The 27,445-nt window shown below is 41.5% G+C and overlaps 2 protein-coding genes across 3 annotated transcripts in view; both read left to right on the top strand.

Moving 5' to 3' along the window:
* The window catches only part of LOC307006000 (uncharacterized protein), a 229,927-nt gene that overhangs the window by 55,480 nt on the left and 147,002 nt on the right, over nucleotides 1-27,445 (top strand). The gene's annotated exons all lie outside the window — the stretch shown is intronic.
* On the top strand, nucleotides 1,794-24,424 carry LOC307003062 (uncharacterized protein). Of its 2 annotated transcripts, XM_079621156.1 has the most exons (12): nucleotides 1,794-1,944; nucleotides 16,950-17,249; nucleotides 17,347-17,715; nucleotides 18,527-18,616; nucleotides 19,284-19,373; nucleotides 20,483-20,572; nucleotides 21,350-21,439; nucleotides 21,757-21,846; nucleotides 22,844-22,933; nucleotides 23,725-23,772; nucleotides 23,918-23,998; nucleotides 24,107-24,424. In XM_079621156.1, exons 1-12 carry the CDS (start codon nucleotides 1,884-1,886, stop codon nucleotides 24,160-24,162), a joined length of 1,455 nt encoding a protein of 484 aa, XP_079477282.1. In that variant the 5' UTR covers nucleotides 1,794-1,883; the 3' UTR covers nucleotides 24,163-24,424. The 2 variants fall into 2 exon arrangements, with proteins under 2 accessions (XP_079477282.1, XP_079477283.1); XM_079621157.1 differs by lacking the exon at nucleotides 21,757-21,846.

Below are 27,445 nucleotides of genomic sequence, written 5' to 3'. Positions count from 1 at the left end.
AGGAGGAGCTGATGATGTTTAAAGGAGGAGCTGATGATGTTTAAAGGAGGAGCTGATGATGTTTAAAGGAGGAGCTGATGATGTTTAACCTGTTAACCTTCACCAGAGCGAGGACGCTCTGAAGCGTTTTTTTTTTAAAATAGTTCAAAGTTACTATCAGATTTAATGTTATTACCTTGACAAACTATACATCATTAAAAATATATAAGTCTCACGTTTCAGTATTTGACCACTATTGTATTCTGAGAAACTTATAGTGACAGTTATGTCTTAATTTGTGTCAGGATTTATGTAATGAAAAAATGAGTCGATACCTTTAATATGAATTATGAGCGTCAGCTGCTCCATTCAGAAAAAAACTCCGGTGCTGTTGTCTTGAGAACGCGTGACAAAACAACGTTCCTCAGGGCTTTTGGCTCAAAAATGTGCAGATTTGGAGAAATATTGATATATTATCATAGGTTTACATCATATTTCTATAGACAGGAATAATATTTATTGAATTTATATCCAAATGCGTCGATGTATACATAAAGAGCGCTGGATACTCTGATGTACTGTGTTTTCAATCCATACAGCAGGCTGAGGGCGCCATTTGCACAGTTTTTTCCAAATATGAAAGCTCACGAAGAAGAAATAACCTGTGACCTTCCAGGACGTCACTGACATAAACAGCTAACGTTAGCTTTCAGAGATCGCTATAACATGCAGATAAAGATGTTTTGAAGACAATAAACATGATTGCAATGATATTTGATTTACCTGTGTTCTTCGAGCCATGTCAGGTATTTTTATAATAATAGATTATATGTATAATGTAGCAGTGCTAATCGGTATAGACTTTACAATAGTGCAGAATAATATCAAATCATATATTTTCTGTCTGATTTTCTTTTCTGAAGCCAAATAAGCTCATAGAAGATTATTTAAAACACTCGACTTGCACTATAAAGTAAGTTTGGAGCTCAAACAGGGTTTTAATCTCATAAATTGTCGTGTATTGATGGTGTGCTAAGCTAACATGCTAGCTAGCTCTCTAGTTGCACCTGCCATCTAGCTGTTATTTTTTATGATTTTTTTTCTAAATCGGAATGCTTACTGAAATATTTCTTTATTTAAGAAAGGCATTTGATACAGTTTCAAATGTGAAGTGAAGATTATGAAAGAAATTAGGGGGTGAAACACCGTGATTAGCCAGTCGTTAGCGATTATAATGGAGACAAAGGAAAATAATATTTATGGCCATAAGCCGGCTGGAAAGGTGTACATGTGTGCAGGAGAGAGTGACACTGAATGGGGCTCGTTTGCACCACAAAACAATAGAGACAATAGACTGAATAGATGCTAATAGATGACAATAAACACAAGTTTGCATTTTAGAGTCAATTCAAAATAAAGTCATTTGAGATGATCTTGAAAAACATTTAACAAAATACAGAGTTTTAGACTTATCACCTTCAAATTTTAAATATAACATGGTCAGACATGTGTCTTTAGCTGGAGTGCATTTCTAGAGTGCTGACGGGCCAACTTCAATTTAATTTTCATGAAGATGTTTCATAAAAATAAATTTCTAATAACTTACACAACTTTGAAGCTATTCATAATTTTTTTTTCATTATGACAATAATTCATTCTACATTTCCAATAAAGTGGCAGGTGTCAGCTTTCAAATGAGACCATACTTGAGCTTTTAGGACAAAGGGTAAATTAATTGAATCTTTTTTAGGTTGGGTATGCTATTTCTGGGGATTTTTCAAAAGTGGCGCTGAAGGCTAACAGGTTAAAGGAGGAGCTGATGATGTTTAAAGGAGGAGCTGATGATGTTTAAAGGAGGAGCTGTAACTATATATAATGAAGAGGAAGACTGACAGAAACAGAAGATGGCTGATAAGTGTGATCTGTGTCTGCTGGGACTGATCCTTCTCTCTTCACTTCTCACAGGTAAAGACATCTGGATTTTCTCTAAACACATCTAGTGGAATTAGTCTGGAAAGAGTTCATTTGAACATGCTCACTTTATTCTTGCACACATTCACGTTGTGATCTCAGAGTTGTGTATTGATACACACAGATCATACTGTATTATTCCTGATACTGGACATAGTGTCACTCAGACATCTGATGATGAAGATTATCTTCATATTAAGAGTGTGTCAGTGATTTGAACAGCTCTCTGATAAAGACTAATAGTTTATTCTGGAGAGTGTGTTGTTTGCGTTAACCCTCTGGGGTCTGAGGGGTTTTTGGGGCTCTTGAGATGTTTTGACATGCCCTGACATTTGTGCTTATCTCAGCTACTTACAACAAACCTTTGGCCAACACATAATTCTGCTGTATTCAGCACAATCTCTGCTACAATAATATGTGAGCAAGATGGAAGTTACATGTTTGTATTTTATAGAAAACAAATATTATGTGTGGTTAGTAAGTTTTGGGGGGAAAATTGAGCTCATATAACTCATACTGAATAGTTTGGCACAAGACTTCTGAGTTACCATTCTTGTAGGCTGGAATGTTTACTACAAAATGATAATCATTCTGATCACTCTTTCACAAAACAACAATATAATGATTTAAACTTTGTAGGTCAGTTTTTGTGCCAGCACTGCTATATGCGTAGGGGTGTTGATGGCCATGAATATGAATGAGGGGAGACAATAGACACTCCCCCAATGGCTAATGCCCCGTCACGGTGCTGTGAGAAAGAGAGGAGCATCTGAGAATGAGAGGAGATTCAAAGCTTCTGTTTTTCAATCTGTTTTTATTGTAATTCCTCTATGTGGAGGAACTAAATGTTGTGCAAGGCAAGACCACAGTGCTACCGTACATATATAAACATATAGTACCAGTCAAACGTTTGGACACATTACCATTTTTTATATTTTTGGAAGAAGGCTGCATTTATTTGAATTGGGTGACACGAACGGAGGAACATGGCGGCGGGTGGTTGCAGCGGTTTGGCAGTGGCCCTGTATCTGCTGTTTCTTACAGCTACACAATTGTGGGGGAACTGGTCTGCTTCTTGTGGACGCTCATCTCGGATTGGCATCTCACCGGAAGACGCTGCTGCTCCACTTGACTCGTGGAGTCAGTACGTTTTATATTCCAACTTTCTGGCTGACGGACGAGCATCTGCCCGGTCCCCGTCTATCCAACGTGAGCAACGCAGACAGAAAACGGCTTTCATACCAGCAAAACAGGATTATTCCATCATTTTCTGTAGTATTCTTCTGTTATGTGGGGACATACATCCTAACCCTGGGCCTGTGACCTATGAGACACAACTCACGGAAAATAGGAAGTCAGTTGCTCCCTGTGGACATGTGGCGAGACCGATGATCTACTCATGTGACGCTCTTCCTGCAGGATTACGAGGTAAAAATCCTCTGATAAAATCGGGGCCTGTACATAATGTTGCTCAAACACTGATAAAAGTGGGCCCATGTATTAAGACAAATGTTTCACAGACTGCTACCATGTTTTTTAAGCAGCATCAAACAAAACTGTTTCAGACTGTTAACCATGCGAGCGTATTATGGAACCCGAAAACAAAACCGATAGGTGTTTTTGGTGGACATTTGAATATACGCAGCGTTGTATCAAAAACTGAACAATTGGAACATTTGCTAACGGACTCAAACCTTGACTATCTGTGTCTCACTGAAACCTGGCTAACTCCTACAACTCCTTTATCTGTATTTAATATCCCGGGTTAGAAGGTGTACAGACGAGACAGAAGTCAAGGGAAAGGTGGTGGGGTTTTAATTTATGTTAAGGAGAGCATTCTAAGCAAACAAATAGATATGAATGAAAACACCCTGGAGTGTGTAGGGGTTGCTATTACATTGTCCCCCGAAATGTCTTTCGTTGTTTTTGCAGTTTATCGTCCACCTACTGCCAAGAATGATTTTTTTAACAGTTTATCTGCAATCCTTAAACAACATGAAAGAAAAGAAGTTATACTTATGGGTGACTTCAATTTAAACTGGCTTGACAACTCACGCAGAAAAAAGCTTAAGGACGTTGCAAAAACATTTAATATGGTACAAAAGATAAATAAACCTACACGAATAACTAAATCTTCTCAAACATTATTGGATCTAATATTTACAAATACACCAGAAAGGATAACTAAAACATATAACCTTGTTACTGGCCTGTCAGATCATAATCTTACTTTAGCTGCTAGGAAACTGACTAAATCAAGGTACAGGGACCAAAACACAACGAAAGGTAATCTCACTATGTCATTTATTCCAAAGAAAGAGTTAATACAAATTGAGAATGAAATAAAGCAAACAAATTGGAGGGACACTGTTGAAAATAAATCTTGTGAGCAAGCATGCAATGAAATAATGTCAGCCCTTAAAGATATTATAGCAAGATATACAGAAACAAAAACTAGAAAACCTAGAGCTAAACATAGATTGCCTTGGTTTAATAGTAATCTCTGGCAACTAATGAAAAAAAGAGATGCCTCTTTAAAAAGGTTTTTAAAATCTGGTTTAATTATTGATCATTTAATTTATAAAAGTCTGAGAAATAAGGTTATAATGCAGCTTAGAAAGGCTAAAGCATCCTTTTTTCTTGAAATCATTAGAGCAGCAAAGGGGAATAGTAAACAACTATGGAAGACCATTGACAAATTAACTGGCAAGGATAATCCCAAGTATGAAAGCATACAGCTCAAAATAAATAATGATATTCAAAATGATAGCTTAGCTATTGCAACAGAATTTAACAATTATTTTTTAAATTCCGTGGAAACACTGGGTCAAAATTTTACTAAAAAAACATTATTCATTATTCCTCAGTCTGTGATAGTGCTGGTTTTATTATGACACCCACAACCGATATAAAGGTTAGTAAAATACTTTCAACACTAACAAATAGCAAAGCAAAGGACATCTATGGTCTTGATACTGCTTTCTTAAAAACTCATAAAGAATCTTTGACTGTTCCTTTAACCCAAGTAATAAATAAATCTATTAAAGAAAGCATCTTTCCTAGTGCATTAAAGCTTGCTATAGTGACCCCAGTGTATAAATCTGGTGACAGACAAGAGGTTAGCAATTACCGACCTATCAGCATCCTTCCGGTCATCTCAAAAGTCATTGAGAAAATGGTAGTAGAACAATTAATTGCTCACCTTGACTCTAATGCCTCTTTACACCCAATGCAATTTGGATTCAGGAAAAAACCCTCTGCATGCTGCTACTTCCTTGAACAAATTAAAACAAATTTAGATCAAGGTGGAGTGGTTGGAGCCGTTTTTCTTGATTTAAGCAAGGCTTTCGATACGGTCAATCATGAGATACTATTAAGCAAATTGGCACACTACAATCTCTCAACACAAAACTGGTTCAAATCTTACCTGAGTGGACGACATCAGTGCGTGCGAATGAACAACACATTATCCCCCTTGAGAAGATGTACCATGGGGGTCCTGCAAGGGTCAATCTTAGGGCCACTGCTTTTTAGTATATATATAAATGACCTTCCACTAGTATGTAATGATATTGATATAATAATGTATGCGGATGATACTGTGCTGTACACTCATGGGAAGAATGCTACAGAGGTTGCTTTAAAATTAACGCATGTAATGCATAAGGTTGTTGAATGGTTACATAATTCATGTCTTACTTTGAATACTGAAAAGACGGTAACCATGTTTTTTAAAAACAGATGTAAACTTAAGCAAGGTCCTGAGGTTTTAGTTAATGGGCATGCAATTAAAAATGTGGATGAATTCAAATATTCGGGTGTTACCCTGGACCCAACTCTTAGTTTTAAAAAACATGTTAAAAGATTGAGTAGTACACTAAAATGTAATCTTATAAATTAGATATATAAGAAACTCTCTTACCATTGAGGCATCAAATACTTAAGTGCAATGATTGTTCCACATTTTATGTATTGCATGACAAGTTGGTCTCAAGCGGGTAAGACAGTCTTGAGACCATTTGAATCATTATATAAAACAGCACTTAAGATCCATGATAAAAAAACACGTCAATATCACCACTGCAAAATAATTACTAAGTACAATATTTTAAATTTTGGAAATTTGATAATGCATTCAAATGTTTGCTTACTTTTTAAAATCATTAATAATGCTGTCGCTCCTCTAAAAAAATGTATTACGCTCACTAGAGGAGAGTGCAATATTCCCAATCGCAAAACTTCTTTTGGCAAATCTACTTTTGCATTTGTGTCTATAACTCAGTGGAATACTCTCCCTACACACCTTATTACATGTACAAATCCTCTAACCTTTTTGAGTTTGACAAAGGCATGGTTACTGTCACAACAAAATTTTACACATTTATGAAGTGTGTGTGTGTGTGTGTGTTGGTTTAAGGAAGGGGGAAAAATTGAGCATATGATAGTTTTAATTGAAAATTAAGTGTGATTGTAGTTGTTAAATTGTATATTTTAATGTTTTGTATTTTACTTTTATTAAATTTTGTCTTATTGTCTTATTGATCTGCCAAGGGACTACGGGCGGAAAATAGCACTTGTGCTATTGTCACAGGTCGAGGTGGGCCAAGCCAGACTGCACCCACCCCTAGACCAGGATCACCCTGAGGAGCGCGTCAAAGGAGGAGGCAGGAGACAGGAATAAAAGAATAACTTTATTTACTGTCTAAAAGCAATTTGAAAATCCTACTCTAAAATCCTCTTCTTTCCTTTCCCCAGGAATCCAAGGCAACACCGTGGTAAGTAATGGACAGGTATGTATCGCAAGTGAGTAGGTGGGGCAGGGCTCGCTTCCTTCTGGCGCTGGTGCCAGACTCACAGTGGTAAGTGACGAACAGGTGGGTATCCCAGGTGAGTAGACGGTCGGAGCTCACTTCCTTCTGGCGCTGGTGCCAGACTCACAGTGGTAGGTGATGAACACCACGCCAAGGGGCTTCCGGGCCACGGCAACCTCGGGGTCGTCGACAGAGCGGAACTCTCTTTTGAACAGACCGAATCGAGACCTCCAGCAGAGATGTACAATTCTCACACGGGTTGTAAGGGGGCAGACACTTCGCACCATACAGGTGGGTCTCAGGGCTGCAGCCGACTCAAGTCGCAAGCGGAGCGGGGCTTTCACTGGAACAGACAGAATCAACACTTCAAATAGAGGTGAACAGCTCTCACATGGATCGCAGGGAACAGATACTTCGTACCTTACAGGTGGGTTTCAGGGCTGCAGCAGACTCAAGTCGCAAGCTGAGCGGGGCTTTCACTGGGACAGACAGCATAGAGACTTCAAGCAGAGATAAACAGTTCTCACATGTGGTGCAGGGGACAGGTACTTCACGTTATGCAGATGGGCTTCAAAGCTGCAGCAGACTCAAAGTCCCAACTTGAGCGAGGCTTTTGCTGGAACAGACAGAATCACAACTTCAAACATAGGTAGACAGTTCTCAAACAGAGAGATGACTTCGACACGTGGAGGCTTTTCCTTCTGACATCCAACAGGTGAATATGATCGATCTTACTAGGCTCTTATGGTAAGCGGTAGACCAGCATGACACATGGGGAGTGTACGGCGATAAAAGATAAATCTTCCACACACACACGGCAATCCAACTCCAAACATGCAACGTGAAGGGAAACGTCAATTCCAGTACTAAAAATCCACTCTTCAAGTGCAAATAGGGCCAACACTCACCCCAAGGTCTCGATCTGAAGAGCCGATGATCGTCAGGGTTGGGACTGATATTACGAATATTTTCCTCACCACTACAAGCGGGCTTCGCTTCGCCGTTTCCAATGGCCAAGGAGGAGGCAAGAGATCGACAAGGAATCAGTATATTTCACTCAGTGCGATGTGTACAACGTGATCCGAGCACTCCAAACCAGTATCCAATTTAGTGTAGAAAACATGCGTTTATGAGATTCAATTTGTCAATCACTCATCTCACTCTTTTCCAGTCCAGGCGACGAATTCCACTCTTCAAAACTGCCCTCGAATCCCGCAAGCAACACTCCTCTTCTCTCACGGTGATTCTTCAGCTGCAACACTCTACAAACATTTCCCAACGGGAGAGAACCACACCAGATCAACGGGGAAAAGCAAAACACAACTCAACACGGAGAGAGAACACACAGCCTTCTTCTTGTTACTGGCCGCTCACTCCATAGGAGTATTACCGCCACCTACTGTACATCCCATAGACATACATGTCTATGGTACATCCTACATGGGTGATGCATCTATATATTCCTTTTTATTTTATATACCATCCTTCCCTTTTTCTCTCCTTTTATTTGTGGATGTAATGCCTCACCCACCTTCTGCTGGCGCTGCGTGTTCAGCTCCTCCAACTTCCGCCCTGGGATCCTCAGCCTTCAAGGTGAGCAAAAGCATCACAATCCCCATTATATCCTATGCTCTAATCCTGTACTCTTTAAAAAAGTTAAAACAGCCCCATATATATGAGCATCCCTCAGTCCCTTACCCAATAGATCTGTGACACTTACTGGTCTATCCTTTATATTATTAAATAACTGACTTCGTTGCTCGTCGTATTTATTACATTTAAAAAATACATGCTCTACTGTTTCTAAAACATCACATTCATCACACATACCATTTTCATGCTTACCCATTATTGCAAGTGTTGAATTTAATCCTGTGTGTCTGTGATGGCTACGGCCACACAGGGTAATATAACCTCAGTTCTAAACATTTGATTACCGTTTTAGTATCTCACCTCTTTTGTTTGTTGCACTGATTATTATTTACAGTCATCTAAACTATGAGATCTAAATAACGAACCCAATGCAGTTTTTTGATTTGGTTTATTTGCTTTAGTTTTATATTGATTTACGGGGAATGCACTAATCACATGTTTCTTTGTGTTGAGTTACCTGGACTGTTGGGGGTGGTCCCTTCCTGGTTGGGCGAAAGGAGTGGCTAAGGGCTGAGGAGACTTATATCTGGAAGCCAGCTCGTTAGGCCATACCATGTCTCACCATGTGCCAGGGGGATTTTGTCCTTAGTTAGCTCTTTAGTTCTCAAGTGTTAGTTTGTTTACCCCTTCTATGTTATTTGGTTTTGTCAAACTGTTATATAAGCTCCCTGCTGTCTCTTTGTGGCAGGTCAGTTGTTTGTTCAGTTAACCTTGTGTTATGAGTTTATGTATTTGAGTTTATATTCAGCTACTTTTTTGTTGACCTCTTTTAAGGCCTAGTCATTAATTTTGGCCTTTATGTAAACTTCTCAATATTTTGGGTAATAAAACCCCCTTTTTGAGAAACAGTCTCCTGTGTCCTCTTGCCTCACTGCTTTGGTCCCTGACAATTGGTGGCAGCGGTGGGATCATCCAGTGACGGACACAGGATATTATTATTATTATTATTATTATTTATTATTATTTTTTTATTTTTTTTATTTCCAACAAGAAGAAATGAATCGTGGTGGAAGAGGTGGAAAAGGCAGACAACAAGGAGGAGCTGCAAGTCAAACTACATCGGACAAGCAACCTGTTAGTGAAGGAGAAAATGGAGCTTTTGGAGTGGAAAACACTGAAGATGAAGGAAAGGAGCCCACCCTGTCTGACCTGGCAGCCATTCTCCAAGCACACATGGGACAGCAGGAGGCCCGAGATGAGAAGCAGAAGGAAGCAAGTTCAAGACAAGAACAGCGGTTTAAAACCCTTCAACATCAATTTCAGATGCTGCAGTTGGAAGTACAAGCCCGAACATCTCCACTGTCAGAGCCTCCACCAGCAGATTCTGATCAAGATCTGGGGACCTTTTCACCCAACAGACCTCGTTCTCAAACCCGAATGGATCCCACTGATGTGACTGATTCAAATACGACAGCAGCAGGTCAAGTCCATCCACACCATGTGCCCAGACTAGAGAAATTTACTGATGATGATGATATTGAACACTTTCTCATTGCATTTGAGCGTATTGCCTTAGCCTGCAGATGGCAGAAGCCAGACTGGGTTTTTCATTTAATGCCATTGCTAACTGGTAAAGCTAGAAGTGCCTATGTGCATATGGACATTGATGACTCTCTTGATTATGATAGGGTTAAAAGTGCAATTCTTTCCAAGTATGACATTAACCCTGAGACCTACAGGCAAAGATTCCGTTCCCTAGAGGTGAGCCCTGACGAGAGCCCAAAGGAATTGTATGCAAGAATCAAGGAACTGTATGGAAAGTGGATCCAGCCAAAAGGTAAAACAACACAAGAAATTGGTGAAATGATCATGGTGGAGCAATACTTGAGAATGGTGTCCCCTGAGCTGCAGATTTGGATCAGAGAGCATGACCCAGGTTCTGCCATGGAGGCTGCTAAACTGGCGGATGTGTTTGTGGCGGCGCGGAGAAAAGGACAGCCATGGAGCTACAACTCATGGATGACCCCAAGAGACAGCCGTAAACCCCCTCAGCAGTATCAATCCACCCAGCAGTACCAACCAAAGCCAGAGGCCAGCGGGGGTAAGGTTCCCCCTAGGGAGAACCAGTTGTTTAACAGACCATCGCACCCCTCAGGTCGAAAACCAATTTGCTATCTCTGTGGAATAGAAGGTCATACAAAGCCCATGTGCCCTAAAAATACAGCAAAGTTGACTCAGATGTGTGTTGTACCACGCCCTCATGTGGATGCTATTTCCAAGAATGATCAGGCTGTAAAGATGGCGGATGTTGAAGTTAATGGAACTGCTCTCAAAGCTTTAATTGATACCGGGAGTGATCAGACACTTGTGCACAGGAAGTTTGTACCAACCAATATTATCAGCACCAGAGATACCATCCCTATATGTTGTGTGCATGGTGATGAGAAGAGTTACTCAACGGCTGACATGTATATCAAAGTTGACAATCAAACATATCTCTTGAACATTGTGGTAGCTGATAAATTACCTTATCCTGTTGTGCTAGGCCGAGACCTCCCAGTACTTTTTGATTTGTTCGAATCAGACAAAACCAGAAAATGCCATGCTGCTGTCACCAGGGGGCAGGCTAAGTCGTCTAATGAGCACCTGGAGATCCTCAGTACCTTGCCTTTTTATAGTGACGAGGCAGCACCCAGGAAGTCACGTAAAACTCGTAAGCAGAGAAGACAGGAGAAATTCCTTCACACAGTTGTGCAGTCCCAAACTAATACCCAGCCAGAGTTGCCTTTAGGATTTCAAATGCCAGCCAGTATCATAAACATGCAGAAATCTGATCCATCTTTAGCATCTCTTTTTCAGAAAATCAAGGAGAAAGAGCCAGGAGATGAGCTGGACGTGAACAAAGAGGAGTACATCTTGCAAAATGGCATTCTCTATCGTCAACAGGAATTCATATTGCAGCTGGTGGTGCCCCAAGCAGCCAGAGAGGCTATACTGGTGTTGGGGCATTCTGTTCCCTGGGCTGGCCACCTAGGTAAGCACAAAACCACAGCCCGCATTAAACATCATTTTCACTGGCCTCGACTGCATAGAGATGTTGCTGAATTCTGCAAAAGTTGTCCTCAGTGTCAAATGACATCTGCTAGCCTTCCCTCCAGAGCTCCACTCCTTCCACTCCCCATCATTGCTACTCCATTTGAACGCCTTGGGATGGACATCGTTGGTCCTGTTGAGAAGAGTAAAGCTGGGAACCGTTACATGCTGGTTATAACAGACTATGCAACCAAGTACCCAGAGGTGTTCCCATTGAAGTCCATAAAAGCTAAATCTGTTGCTTTTTGTCTAGTACAGGTTTTTTCAAGAGTGGGTTTCCCTCGTGAAATACTGACTGATCAAGGAACTAACTTTATGTCAACTCTGTTGAAGCAGGTCTATCAATTACTTGGCATCAGGAGCTTGAGAACCACACCTTACCACCCCCAAACAGATGGGCTGACAGAACGTTTCAACAAGACGCTGAAGCAGATGCTGCGGAAGTTTGTGAACAGCAGTGGTACAGACTGGGATCTCTGGCTGCCATATCTTTTATTTGCATACAGGGAAGTACCCCAAGCCTCCACTGGTTTTTCTCCCTTTGAACTTCTTTATGGGCATGATGTCAGAGGCCCTCTTTCTCTGCTGAGAGAGAGTTGGGAGGGAGACCAGGGGAGAGGGGATTCTGTTAATGTGGTATCCTATGTTGTGCAGATGAGAGACCGATTGGAGAAAATGAGCGAGCTTGCCCAGTCACACATGGCAGAAGCCCAGAAACGGCAGAAGTCCTGGTACGATCAGTCAGCCCGCCAGAGATCCTTCAACCCTGGACAGAAGGTGCTAGTGCTTCTCCCTAGTGATGACAACAAGCTTTTGGCAAAGTGGCAAGGACCCTTTGAGGTCCAGAAGAAACTTGGGCCTACCACCTATCGGATATTGACCACAGGTCAGTCACGTTCCAGTAAAGTACTGCATGTGAACCTCCTGAAGGAATGGGTGCAACGACCTGAAAAGAAAACAGAAGTGATGCTCGTCAGAAACATTCTGGAAGAGGAGGAAGTGGATGAGCAATACTTACCTTCTGAAGGTGTTCCAGTGGACTTCGATCTCAGTCATCTCTCTGAAGACAGACAGCAGCAGGTGAGAGCCATCTGCAATCTTGAAGTGTTCCAGGAGAATCCTGAGAGGACTGACCTTGTTGAACATGATATTGTCCTTAAAGAAGGTGCTTCTGTGAGACGACTCAGTTACAGGATCCCTGAGCGCCTGTTGACCGCACTGAAGGAGGAGGTGGATCTCATGCTGTCCCAGGGTATCATAGAGGCTTCAAAGAGTGAATGGTGCAACCCGGTAGTCCTTGTACCAAAAAAGGATGGTAGCATAAGATTCTGTATTGATTTCAGGTACTTGAACTCAGTTTCTCAGTTTGACTCCTATCAGGTACTTGAACTCAGTTTCTCAGTTTGACTCCTATCCAACACCAAGGATTGACGATCTGCTTGAACGGCTGGGAAAGGCAAAATTCCTGACCACATTAGATCTTAGCAAAGGGTACTGGCAAGTACCACTGACCGAGCGATCCAGAGAGCTGACTGCTTTCCGGACTCCATGGGGCTTATTCCACTTTACGGTGCTCCCATTTGGCCTTCATGGAGCACCAGCAAATTTCCAGAGGCTGATGGACCAGGTACTTCGTGATTCCTCTGCATTTGCGGCAGCCTATCTTGATGATATAGTTCTGTATAGTGACAGCTGGGAGCAACATCTGGAACATCTGCGCACCATCTTGGGCTGTCTTCACGCTGCTGGGCTGACCGTAAATCCCGCAAAGTGTGCCTTTGCTGCATCTGAGACTGAGTACCTGGGCCATATCATTGGGAATGGGATGATACGGCCACAGGTTAGTAAGATCCAAGCCATTGAGTCATGTCCTTTACCCCAAACAAGGAAGCAACTCCGATCCTTTTTGGGCATGGCAGGCTTCTACCGTCGCTTCATTCCGCAGTTTTCCACCAGGGCGGCTCTGCTCTCAGACTTGACCGGGTCCCGGAGTCCCAATCAGATCCAGTGGACAGAGGAGGCTGTGGCAGCTTTCCATGATATCCGGCAATCAATGAGTATGCAACCAGTTTTGTATGGTCCAAACTTTAACGACCATTTCTTTGTGCAGACTGATGCTTCCGACAGGGGTCTGGGCGCTGTGCTTCTTCAGGGGCCCCCTGAGAACCGCCATCCGGTTGCTTACATCAGTAGAAAGCTGTTCCCCAGGGAGGTCCGTTATTCGACCGTGGGAAAAGAGGGACTGGCTATCAAGTGGGCCCTGGACTCCTTCCGCTACTATCTCCTGGGTAGAGAATTCACACTGGAGACCGACCATAAAGCACTGCAGTGGATGGAGAGGATGAAGGACACCAATGGAAGAATCACCCGGTGGTACCTGGCCCTGCAACCATTCCGCTTCAGCATCCAACACATCCCAGGAAAAGAGAACCAGACAGCTGACTACCTGTCTCGCTGTACCAGCGAGAGTCCTGAAGGGGGGGAGTGTGTGATGGCTACGGCCACACAGGGTAATATAACCTCAGTTCTAAACATTTGATTACCGTTTTAGTATCTCACCTCTTTTGTTTGTTGCACTGATTATTATTTACAGTCATCTAAACTATGAGATCTAAATAACGAACCCAATGCAGTTTTTTGATTTGGTTTATTTGCTTTAGTTTTATATTGATTTACGGGGAATGCACTAATCACATGTTTCTTTGTGTTGAGTTACCTGGACTGTTGGGGGTGGTCCCTTCCTGGTTGGGCGAAAGGAGTGGCTAAGGGCTGAGGAGACTTATATCTGGAAGCCAGCTCGTTAGGCCATACCATGTCTCACCATGTGCCAGGGGGATTTTGTCCTTAGTTAGCTCTTTAGTTCTCAAGTGTTAGTTTGTTTACCCCTTCTATGTTATTTGGTTTTGTCAAACTGTTATATAAGCTCCCTGCTGTCTCTTTGTGGCAGGTCAGTTGTTTGTTCAGTTAACCTTGTGTTATGAGTTTATGTATTTGAGTTTATATTCAGCTACTTTTTTGTTGACCTCTTTAAAGGCCTAGTCATTAATTTTGGCCTTTATGTAAACTTCTCAATATTTTGGGTAATAAAACCCCCTTTTTGAGAAACAGTCTCCTGTGTCCTCTTGCCTCACTGCTTTGGTCCCTGACAGTGTCCTAATCTTAATCTAGATATCATTACTTCTTCCTTTCTGTACCTTCCATAAAACTTTTCTTTTCCTACAAATTTTTCAATATTATAATACCATCTCCCTGTTCTGCTATTTCCCCACCTATGTTGAACACACAGCCTTCTCTTTCTCTTGTGTTTTATCCTCTCCAAACACTGGCGCCACCTCAATCAGACACTCAGAGTGAAGTCCCCACACCTGTTGCCAATCTGCCGTTTAGTTGTCATGACGACAGACACACACACAAGCCCGGGGACAGTGTTACACTAAAAGTGCCTTGGCGGGAACACTTCTCTGGTGGGAATAGTTCCGGGGATTATTTGTCACCCCGTGACAATACCATTGTTGGCTGCTTTGCCTATTTCTGTCCACCCAGTATTGTGGGGTGACCAGACGCGACTCCTTGATTTGATGAGCCAAATTGATGTGGTGAACTCTTTTAAAATTGTGTCTTAAATGGCCAGCTGCTCTGTTTAATGTTTTAGATATTGTGTGTTTCGTGTTATTTTCTTTTTTTCTCTCTCTTCAGAAGTGGGGCAGCCAGTAGCAGAGAATTAAGCGTCTCTTCCCGATTGTGGTGGTGGGTTCTTTTGCCTGAATGCTGTGTTCACAGTGTGTGCGCACGTATGATCGCTATATCCGTTCTGTTAAGGCGAGCCAGCGCCCCATTCTGAAGTGAGCGTCCGTATCATTTTGTGCTTAGCTTATTTTTTTATTGGTGTTGTCTTGAATAAAATTGGATATGTTTTTATTGAGAAAATAAAGCTTTGTACTATTTTTCTACACATCCATGTCTGATATCTGACTCTGATCAACGAACCTCTGAGCCTTAGTTAATCAAAGGGCATTTTCCCCGGAAAGAGGCCCCCGGGTGGCGTAGTCGGTGACTCTTAAGTCTTTAGTGTACCTCTAGTCAGCCATATCCCCCTGTAGCCCAAGACTGGTTGCCCACTGAAGCTAAGCGGGGCTGAGCCTGGTTAGTACTTGGATGGGAGACCTCCTGAGAAAACCAGGTTGCTGCTGGTAGAGGTGTTAGTGAGGCCAGCAGGGGGCGCTCACCCTGTGGTCTGTGTGGGTCCTAACGCCCCAGTATAGTGATGGGGACACTATACTGACAAAGAGCGCCGTCCTTCGGATGAGATGTTAAACCGAGGTCCTGACTCTCTGTGGTCATTAAAAATCCCAGGATGTCTTTCGAAAGAGTAGGGGTGTAACCCCGGCATCCTGGCCAAATTTGCCCCTTGGCCTCTGTCCATCATGGCCTCCTAATCATCCTCATATATACACTGATTGGCTTCATCACTGTCTCCTCTCCACCAGTAAGCTGGTGTGTGGTGGGCGTTCTGGCACAATATGGCTGCCGTCGCATCATCCAGGTGGATGCTGCACATTGGTGGTGGTTGAGGAGATTCCCCCCTTCTATGTAAAGCGCTTTGAGGTCTCAGATAAAGCGCTATATAAATGTAACGAATTATAAAATTAGTCAAAGCTGCCACACGAGCATGATGATGATGATTGAGAGGCACCTGTTCATTATAAAATTTGTACAAAACATAGAAACATATTACAAGAAACAGTTATTTTTAAGTCAAGTCAAGTCAAGTCATCTTCATTTATATAGCGCTTTTAACAATGTAGATTGTTTCAAAGCTGCTTTACAGAGATAAACGTATAACTTAAGGTAACAGATTGTTTTGGCTTTATAGCGGTTCTTGAATAATGTTACTTTCCAGCTAAAGTTGGTTTTGATTGATTCACTTCCGTCGAAAGGATAATTTGTTATTAAATTAGGGGCCGATAAGACGACACCATTCTCTCTACACAGACTTTAAACTGAACCTGTGAGAAACACTGATGGCGCTCACGTGCGCATCAAGAATTAATTCTATAGTTATGTGTGTTTGAATATATGTGTGCATGTTTGTATTTCTCTACAAACCAAGCCTATACAAACTACTTGTCCTGCATATAAATTTGATACAGAATTTTATTTTATCACTACGGGGGAGATACGCGAAATTTCAACCATGCTTTATCTGTAGAGTGGTACAGGGATCCTCCATAGGGAGAGGCTAGTTGGCACTTCAGCACTGCGTTGTCATCGGGTCGTTGTCACTCAGACATCTGATGATGAAGATTATCTTCATATTAAGAGTGTGTCAGTGATTTGAACAGCTCTCTGATAAAGACTAATAGTTTATTCTGGAGAGTGTGTTGTTTGCTTTAAGTGAGGAAAATACTATGAGTGAAAACTTCTGCTTTTTATGCTGGTGTGTTTTATGTTCTCATTTATTAATATATATCATAATGATCACTGAGATATACTGTGTTTCAGGAACCAGTGGATATGAAGATGTGTTCATCAGTTCTGGTGAAAGTGTCTCTCTGTCCTGTAATAAAACTCCTCCTGACTGCAGATCAACTACATGGAGCTACTATAACAGATATTCAGGGACAGTTAATCTGATTACTGGAGGGATGAAGAATAAAGACACAGAGAGACATGAGAGACTGAGTCTGGAGTCTGACTGCTCTCTGAACATCAAGAACGTCACAGGAGAAGATTATGGAGAATACGGATACAGACAATCTGGAAAACATTATTATGCAAGTGCTCTTCTGCATGTTCTTGATGGTTAGTTTATGATTATGTGTTCAATTTAAAAAGGGCAGATTCTCCCTTTAAACTCAGATGATGATTGAAGAGTCTGTGATTTGTGTCTTGTGTTCAGTTTCAGTGTCTTCATCGTCATCATCTTCTTCATCTTCATCTTCATCATCTTCATCATCTTCATCATCATCATACTCACAGACTGAGATCAGTCCAGGCCGCTCTCTGACTCTCTCCTGTCAGTTGTATTCAGTCTCCTGTTATTTTTTGATCAGTTATGAGGGATATGAGCTGGTGTGGGTGAATCAGACTGGTGTTGATCTGAAGACAGACTCCAGATATCAGATATTATCATCATCATCATCACATCGCTGTATCATCACTCTGACTACAACACTCCTGAATGAAGATGACAACAGAGAGTGGAGATGTGAAGTTACTCACAGAGATCAACTCCAGACCTCAGTCAGATACACTGTCAAGTATTCAGGTGAGAAACACTCTTTTCTGACAGATTACTGGAAACTTCCACAGACTGGCTCGACTCTTTCTGATGCCTTCATACGTTTGGGACTGTACAATATTAGTGTTCAAAGTCATAAACTGCATAACAATCCTTATAATCCCCAATATTGGCCTCCTACACGGGTCATACATGATATATTGCATAAACCAGAAGTAATATGACCCATGCAGGACCCGGTTTATGAATTATAAGGCTTATGTCATTCATTCAAGCTGAAGGTTTATTTGCAGAAGCTCAACTGTGTTTCTCTCTCATATAAACCAGGAATAAATGATACAGTAACATCTCTCTTCTCAACGACTGCCACTGTAAACTGAGATGATGGAACACAAGTATTATGTGATGATGATGTTGTGTATATGTGGCGTTATGTGTTGTGTTCGACTTTATTCTCGTAATGTTTCGACTTTATTCTCGTAATGTTTTGACTTTAATCTCGTAATGTTTCGACTTTATTCTCATAATGTTTCGACTTTAATCTCGTAATGTTTTGACTTTAATCTCGTAATGTTTCGACTTTATTCTCGTAATGTTTCGACTTTAATCTCGTAATGTTTCGACTTTATTCTCGTAATGTTTCGACTTTATTCTCGTAATGTTTGGACTTTATTCTCGTAATGTTTCGACTTTACTCTCGTAATGTTTCGACTTTATTCTCGTAATGTTTTGACTTTATTCTCGTAATGTTTCGACTTTAATCTCGTAATGTTTCGACTTTATTCTCGTAATGATCTTTAATCTGGAGGTGCTGCGTCTGCACATTCATCTTCTGCAGCTCCAGTCGCTTCACCAACACTGACTCCAGTCAGAAGCTCAAACTCTGAGAAGAACTCAAGCCGAACTACAGCAGCAGCTCCTACACAAGGTTCAAGTATTGTGTGATGATGATGTTGTGTATATGTGGCATTATGTGTTGTGTTCGACTTTATTCTCGTAATGTTTCGACTTTATTCTCGTAATGTTTCGACTTTATTCTCGTAATGTTTCGACTTTATTCTCGTAACGTTTCGACTTTATTCTCGTAATGTTTCGACTTTATTCTCGTAATATTTCGACTTTAATCTCGTAATGTTTCGACTTTAATCTCGTAATGTTTCGACTTTAATCTCATAATGTTTCGACTTTAATCTCGTAATGTTTCGACTTTATTCTCGTAATGTTTCGACTTTATTCACGTAATGTTTCGACTTTATTCTCGTAATGTTTCGACTTTATTCTCGTAATGTTTCGACTTTATTCTCGTAATGTTTCCACTAATCTCGTAATATTTAGACTTTAATCTCGTAATGTTTCGACTTTAATCTCGTAATGTTTCGACTTTATTCTCGTATTGTTTCGACTTTATTCTTGTAATGTTTCGACTTTAATCTCGTAATGTTTCGACTTTATTCTCGTAATGTTTCGACTTTATTCTCGTAATGTTTCGACTTTATTCTCGTAATGTTTCGACTTTAATCTCGTAATGTTTCGACTTTATTCTCGTAATGATCTTTAATCTGGAGATGCTGCGTCTGCACGTTCATCTTCTGCAGCTCCAGTCGCTTCACCAACACTGACTCCAGTCAGAAGCTCAAACTCTGAGAAGAACTCAAGCCGAACTACAGCAGCAGCTCCTACACAAGGTTCAAGTATTGTGTGATGATGATGTTGTGTATATGTGGCATTATGTGTTGTGTTCGACTTTATTCTCTTAATGTTTCGACTTTATTCTCGTAATGTTTCGACTTTATTCTCGTAATGTTTCGACTTTATTCTCGTGATGTTTCGTCTTTATTCTCGTAATGTTTCGTCTTTATTCTCGTAATGTTTCGACTTTATTCTCGTAATATTTCGACTTTATTCTCGTAATGTTTCGACTTTATGGTCGTAATGTTTCGACTTTATTCTCGTAATGTTTCGTCTTTATTCTCGTAATGTTTAGACTTTATGGTCGTAATGTTTCGACTTTATTCTCTTAATGTTTCGACTTTAATCTCGTAATGTTTCGACTTTATTCTCGTTATGTTTCGACTTTATTCTCGTAATGTTTCGACTTTATGGTCGTAATGTTTCGACTTTATTCTCGTAATGTTTCGACTTTATGGTCGTAATGTTTCGACTTTATTCTCGTAATGTTTCGACTTTATTCTCGTAATGTTTCCACTTTATTCTCGTAATGTTTCGACTTTATTCTCGTTATGTTTCGACTTTATTCTCGTAATGTTTCGACTTTAATCTCGTAATGTTTCGACTTTATTCTCGTAATGTTTCGACTTTATTCTCGTAATGTTTCGACTTTATTCTCGTAATGTTTCGGCTTTATTCTCGTAATGTTTTGGCTTTATTCTCGTAATGTTTCGACTTTATTCTCGTAATGTTTCGACTTTAATCTCGTAATGTTTCGACTTTATTCTCGTAATGTTTCGACTTTAATCTCGTAATATTTAGACTTTATTCTCGTAATGTTTCGACTTTATTCTCGTAATGTTTCGGCTTTATTCTCGTAATGTTTCGACTTTATTCTCGTAATGTTTCGTCTTTATTCTCGTAATGTTTCGACTTTATTCTCGTAATGTTTCGACTTTAATCTCGTAATGTTTCGACTTTAATCTCGTACTGTTTAGACTTTAATCTCGTAATGTTTAGACTTTAATCTCGTAATGTTTCGACTTTATTCTCGTAATGTTTCGACTTTATTCTCGTAATGATCTTTAATCTGGAGGTGCTGCGTCTGCACATTCATCTTCTGCAGCTCCAGTCGCTTCACCAACACTGACTCCAGTCAGAAGCTCAAACTCTGAGAAGAACTCAAGCCGAACTACAGCAGCAGCTCCTACACAAGGTTCAAGTATTATGTGATGATGATGTTGTGTATATGTGGCATTATGTGTTGTGTTCGACTTTATTCTCGTAATGTTTCGACTTTATTCTAGTAATGTTTCGACTTTATTCTCGTAATGTTTCGACTTTATTCTCGTAATGTTTCGACTTTATTCTCGTAATGTTTCGACTTTATTCTCGTAATGTTTCGTCTTTATTCTCGTAATGTTTCGACTTTATTCTCGTAATGTTTCAACTTTAATCTCGTAATGTTTGGACTTTAATGTTTGGACTTTATTCTCGTAATGTTTCGACTTTATTCTCGTAATGTTTCGACTTTATTTTCGTAATGTTTCGACTTTATTCTCGTAATGTTTCGACTGTATTCTTGTAATGTTTCGACTTTAATGTTTGGACTTTATTCTCGTAATGTTTCGACTTTATTCTCGTAATGTTTCGACTGTATTCTTGTAATGTTTCGACTTTAATGTTTGGACTTTATTCTCGTAATGTTTCGACTTTAATCTCCTAATGTTTCGACTTTATTCTCGTAATGTTTCGACTTTATTCTCGTAATGTTTCGACTTTATTCTCGTAATGTTTCGACTTTATTCTCGTAATGTTTCGACTTTATTCTCGTATTGTTTCGACTTTATTCTTGTAATGTTTCGACTTTATTCTCGTATTGTTTCGACTTTATTCTTGTAATGTTTCGACTTTAATCTCGTAATTTTTCGACTTTATTCTCGTAATGATCTTTAATCTGGAGATGCTGCGTCTACACATTCATCTTCTGCAGCTCCAGTCGCTTCACCAACACTGACTCCAGTCAGAAGCTCAAACTCTGAGAAGAACTCAAGCCGAACTACAGCAGCAGCTCCTACACAAGGTTCAAGTATTATGTGATGATGAAGTTGTGTATATGTGGCATTATGTGTTGTGGTCGACTTTATTCTAGTAATGTATCGACTTTATTCTCGTAATGTTTCGACTTTATTCTCGTAATGTTTCGACTTTAATCTCGTAATGTTTCGACTTTATTCTCGTATTGTTTCGACTTTATTCTTGTAATGTTTCGACTTTAATCTCGTAATGTTTCGACTTTATTCTCGTAATGTTTGGACTTTATTCTCGTAATGTTTCGACTTTATTCTCGTAATGATCTTTAATCTGGAGGTGCTGCGTCTGCACATTCATCTTCTGCAGCTCCAGTCGCTTCACCAACACTGACTCCAGTCAGAAGCTCAAACTCTGAGAAGAACTCAAGCCGAACTACAGCAGCAGCTCCTACACAAGGTTCAAGTATTATGTGATGATGATGTTGTGTATATGTGGCATTATGTGTTGTGTTCGACTTTATTCTCGTAATGTTTCGACTTTATTCTCTTAATGTTTCGACTTTATTCTCGTAATGTTTCGACTTTATTCTCGTAATGTTTCGACTTTATTCTCGTAATGTTTCGTCTTTATTCTCGTAATGTTTCGTCTTTATTCTCGTAATGTTTCGACTTTATTCTCGTAATGTTTCGACTTTATTCTCGTAATGTTTCGACTTTATGGTCGTAATGTTTCGACTTTATTCTCGTAATGTTTCGTCTTTATTCTCGTAATGTTTAGACTTTATGGTCGTAATGTTTCGACTTTATTCTCTTAATGTTTCGACTTTAATCTCGTAATGTTTCGACTTTATTCTCGTTATGTTTCGACTTTATGGTCGTAATGTTTCGACTTTATTCTCGTAATGTTTCGACTTTATGGTCGTAATGTTTCGACTTTATTCTCGTAATGTTTCGACTTTATGGTCGTAATGTTTCGACTTTATTCTCTTAATGTTTCGACTTTATTCTCGTAATGTTTCCACTTTATTCTCGTAATGTTTCGACTTTAATCTCGTAATGTTTCGACTTTAATCTCGTAATGTTTCGACTTTATTCTCGTAATGTTTCGACTTTATTCTCGTAATGTTTCGGCTTTATTCTCGTAATGTTTCGGCTTTATTCTCGTAATGTTTCGACTTTATTCTCGTAATGTTTCGACTTTAATCTCGTAATGTTTCGACTTTATTCTCGTAATGTTTCGACTTTAATCTCGTAATATTTAGACTTTATTCTCGTAATGTTTCGACTTTATTCTCGTAATGTTTCGGCTTTATTCTCGTAATGTTTCGGCTTTATTCTCGTAATGTTTCGACTTTATTCTCGTAATGTTTCCACTAATCTCGTAATATTTAGACTTTAATCTCGTAATGATCTTTAATCTGGAGGTGCTGCGTCTGCACATTCATCTTCTGCAGCTCCAGTCGCTTCACCAACACCGACTCCAGTCAGAAGCTCAAACTCTGAGAAGAACTCAAGCCGAACTACAGCAGCAGCTCCTACACAAGGTTCAAGTATTATGTGATGATGATGTTGTGTATATGTGGCATTATGTGTTGTGTTCGACTTTATTCTCGTAATGTTTCGACTTTATTCTCGTAATGTTTCGACTTTATTCTCGTAATGTAGCGACCTTATTCTCGTAATATTTCGACTTTATTCTCGTAATGTTTCAACTTTAATCTCGTAATGTTTCGACTTTATTCTCGTAATGTTTCGACTTTATTCTCGTAATGTTTCGACTTTAATCTCGTAATGTTTCGACTTTAACCTCGTAATGTTTCGACTTTATTCTCGTAATGTTTCGACTTTGTTCTCGTAATGTTTCGACTTTGTTCTCGTAATGTTTCGACTTTAATCTCGTAATGTTTCGACTTTAATCTCGTAATGTTTCGACTTTAACCTCGCAATGTTTCGACTTTATTCTCGTAATGTTTCGACTTTATTCTCGTAATGTTTCGACTTTGTTCTCGTAATGTTTCGACTTTAATCTCGTAATGTTTCGACTTTGTTCTCGTAATGTTTCGACTTTTATCTCGTAATGTTTCGACTTTATTCTTGTAATGTTTCGACTTTATTCTCGTAATGTTTCGACTTTATTCTCGTAATGTTTCGACTTTATTCTCGTAATGTTTCGACTTTATTCTCGCAATGTTTTGAATTTAATCTCGTAACTCTGAGAAGAACTCAAGCCGAACTACAGCAGCAGCTCCTACACAAGGTTCAAGTATTATGTGATGATGATGTTGTGTATATGTGGCATTATGTGTTGAACTGAACTAACAGACGTGATCCACAGATCCAGGAGAAACTGAAGTCAGCGTGACTGCTGGATCATTATACAGAGGTACGACACGTTCATTTATACTGACAGCTTTATAACATTAAACTATCAGTCAGTCTGTAAATGCTTCATCAATAACTGTTGATAGTTGAAGACCCTTGACTTCAGTCATGTCCAGTTTCTCTTCTTCCTCTCATGTTTCCTGCAGTGATTGTTACTATTGTTGGGATCGCAGTGTTTGCTGCTCCTACTGTGATTCTTCTTCAGATCATCTGTGCAAGAAGAGCTGGTGAGTTTGAGCCGCACACAATCTGATGATTCACACTCATCTGATCTGGAACATCTGCAATCATGATAAAACACAGACGAGAGGTCAGTCAATGCTTTTATTTTGCAGGAAGGAAGGACTCGCAGCACCCAGAGGAAATAGAGATGCCGACAATATTACAATAAAATACTGATGAGTTTACAGCCAATCTGCAACAATATTTACAATAGCAAAAACTCAAGAGGATTGGTCATTGTTTTACTTTCTTCTTCTCAGAAAACTGAGGAAAACTCTTTAAACTGATTCAAATGTGTGTTTTACATATAAAAGCCAGATTTATTCTCATTTATATGGGTTTTATAGATATTAGCCTACAGTGTTGAAAGTCATTCTCTTGTGCCTTATATGTAAACTGCTTTAAATATAATATTAAATATCAATACCTTCATGAGCGTGTGACGTGTCTGTAGAGAAGTCCACTGAAGCGAGCTGAGGTTGAGAACCGTGTGCAGTTTTGTTCAGATCCAATTTAGAATTTCAGAATTTAAACACTCAGGGCCCTATCTTGCACACACACACACACACACACACACACACACACACACACACACACACACACACACACACACACACACACACTCTTAGCTGTCCATCGTGTACGATGATGACGCTTGCTCCAGGGATGGGGGATGGGGATGGGGGGTGATTTCAGCAACCTTGCCGCTGGTGCCACTTCACGTGGGCGATGAGTCCGATCCGTGAGCCGCACACTCGACCGCAGATGGAGCAGGGGAAACCAGGTACCAGGGGGGTACCAGCCGCCCTCTGGTGTCTCTGGATTCGCCTCTTAGATCGTCGGTCTTGGTTGGTTTGGTGTATCTGAGAGACAGCAGTGGCACAGGTGACCTGCCAGGCAGATCTGTCGAATGCCAAAGATTCGAGCTGCGAGAGGGGAATGTTCGCTCGCTTTAGGAGGTCCCTGGTGTAGTCCTTAAAACGGCGCTTTTGCCCTCCGGGAGATCGCTTTGCACCCATTAGTTGACTATATAGGACTTGGCGGGGCAGGCGGTGTTCAGGCATGCGTATGGTGTGCCCTATCCAACGCAGGTGTTTTTTGGCCACAGCTGCTTCCATACAGATTGAGTCAGTGTTGCTGAGGATGACTGTATGGGGGATTCGATCTTTCCAGGACAAGCTGAGGATCTTCTGTAGGCAGCGGATATGGAAGGCCTCTAGGTTGATGATGTGCTGGCGGTATGGGGTCCATGTCTCTGCCCCATAAAGCAGAGTGGAAAGACATACAGCGTTGTAAACAGCGACCTTGGTACTGAGCTTCAGGTTGCGGTTTTCAAAAACCCTGCTGCGTAGGCGTCCAAAAGACGAGGCTTTATTTATCCGAGTGTGTATTTCCGTGTCAAGGGAGCTACATGAGGATAAAGTGGAGCCGAGATAAGTGAAGTGGTCCACTGATTTAAGTGGAACACCATTTATGTGAAAACTGGGGGGTGTGGGGGCGGGGGTGGTGAGACGGGACATGACCTCGGTTTTTTGAGTGTTAACCTGTAGGCCAAAAGATTGGTACAGGCTGGATATTGTGTTCAAGGCGTGCTGCATAGAGTCCGGGCTGTGGGCTAAGACTGCACAGTCATCAGCATACTGAAGCTCACAGATCTGGCGGGTCTTTGTCTTTGTGCGGGCCTGAAGCCGGCGGATGTTGAAAAGGCTACCGTCAAGTCGGTATTCCACATGGACACCATCTTCATGTCCCATGACCCGATGGAAGAGGCAGGTGATGGCAGAGAGGAGGATGTTGAAGAGCATCGGAGCCAAGACACACCTTTGCTTCACCCCAACATTTACCTCGAAGGGCTCTGACTGGAGTGCTCCCGTGAGCACTCTGGCTTGCATCCCCTCATGCAGCTGCTGTAAGATACTGAGAAACTTGGGTGGTACCCCAAGTTTGGAGAGGTATTTCCAGAGCAGCTCACGGTTGATGGTGTCAAAAGCTTTGCTGAGGTCGATGAAGGCTACGTAAAGGTCTTTGTGATGTTCTCGGCTCTTCTCCAGCAGCTGCCTCAAGACAAACACCATGTCTGTCGTTGATCTGGTCTTCCGGAAGCCACATTGCGTTTCCGGAAGCACAGCTTCCGAGATGTGCTCGACCAGTCTACTGAGCATGATCTTGGCCAGTACTTTCCCTGCGATGGAGAGGAGAGATATCCCACGGCTGTTGCTGCAGACTGCTCTGTCTCCTTTCTGCTTGTAGATGACCACGATGTTAGCATCCTTCCAGTCCTGTGGGAGGGTCCCATGTTCCCAGATGTTTCGGATCAGGAGGTGCAGACGATGCGTGAGGATGTATCCTCCATGTTTGAAAACCTCTCCAGGGATTCCATCGGGTTCAGCGCTTTTATTGTTCTTCAGCCCTGCAATAGCTTGCCGGAGTTCTGAGTAAAGTGGTGGAGTGTCCAAGTGCATGATTGGTGGCAAGTCTGGCAGATTATCCAGGATATGTGGGTCAACAGGGTTGGTGTGGTTGAAGAGACTCTTAAAATTATTTTCCCAACGGGCAAGAATCTCGTGGCGGTCCTTGAAGAGCGTGGACCCGTCAGCTGATCGGACTGGGGCAATTGCCCGCTTCCTGGGGCAAGAAGCTTGCGCATAGGTGAGGATTAAGGTGAGGATGTGGGTGCGCAGACCTCACTCCCACCATCTTCATTCCTGCCAGATAGACCTCCAGTGGCATGAGGGAACCCATGACGACCTTCGTCTGGCAGGAAGTTGCAGGGGGCTGCCGGTGGTCCGGTCAGTTGGACTCCGCCTGTGCCTGTCCCCAAGTGCAGATTTGTCGTCGGGGTTTACTCCCCTAGCCACTGTACCCTCCCGAATTAGCCCACGTGGCAGTGGGGTTGCCTTCTTCCGCCTTCCCAGCCGTTGTGGAGGTTCTCACACCACCATCTTCCGCCTGCGTCGCCGTTGGGGTCTTCACTATTTACCCATAGCTGGGGCTATTTACCCATAGCTGGGACAGTGGTTGACGGGCTGCAGGGCATTTCCATTCACCGATGGGCCTGCATGCCACGTCTCTGGGGCCCACTGCTGCTCCGAGATCCCGTACAGCTTAGCCTGGAACCACAAGGGACCAGTTACCATGTGTGCCACGAGGAGGCGTGTACGAGATCTTGGCTGTGGAGAGGCTATGTACCGGCTGAGGAGACTTACACACTCGGCTCCTCTTTTCGCCCCTGAGAAAAAAGGGGCTATCCGGTGGCAGTAGCTGAAAGCAGAAAGTGGTAAGCAGAAGCAGCATGCAACGTGCATACCTAACTACAAACACTACTACTCCAACACTGCTGCACTGATGCGTCACACGCCCTGTGTGAACACACACACACACACACACACACACACACACACACACACACACACACACACACACACACACACACACACACTTCACTGTAGGAC

The sequence above is a fragment of the Phoxinus phoxinus genome (genome assembly GCF_949152265.1).
Source record: "Phoxinus phoxinus genome assembly, chromosome: 1".
NCBI lineage: Eukaryota > Metazoa > Chordata > Actinopteri > Cypriniformes > Leuciscidae > Phoxinus > Phoxinus phoxinus.
Note: the sequence above shows the minus strand (reverse complement) of the source record. Positions and strands in the feature narration are given on the sequence as shown.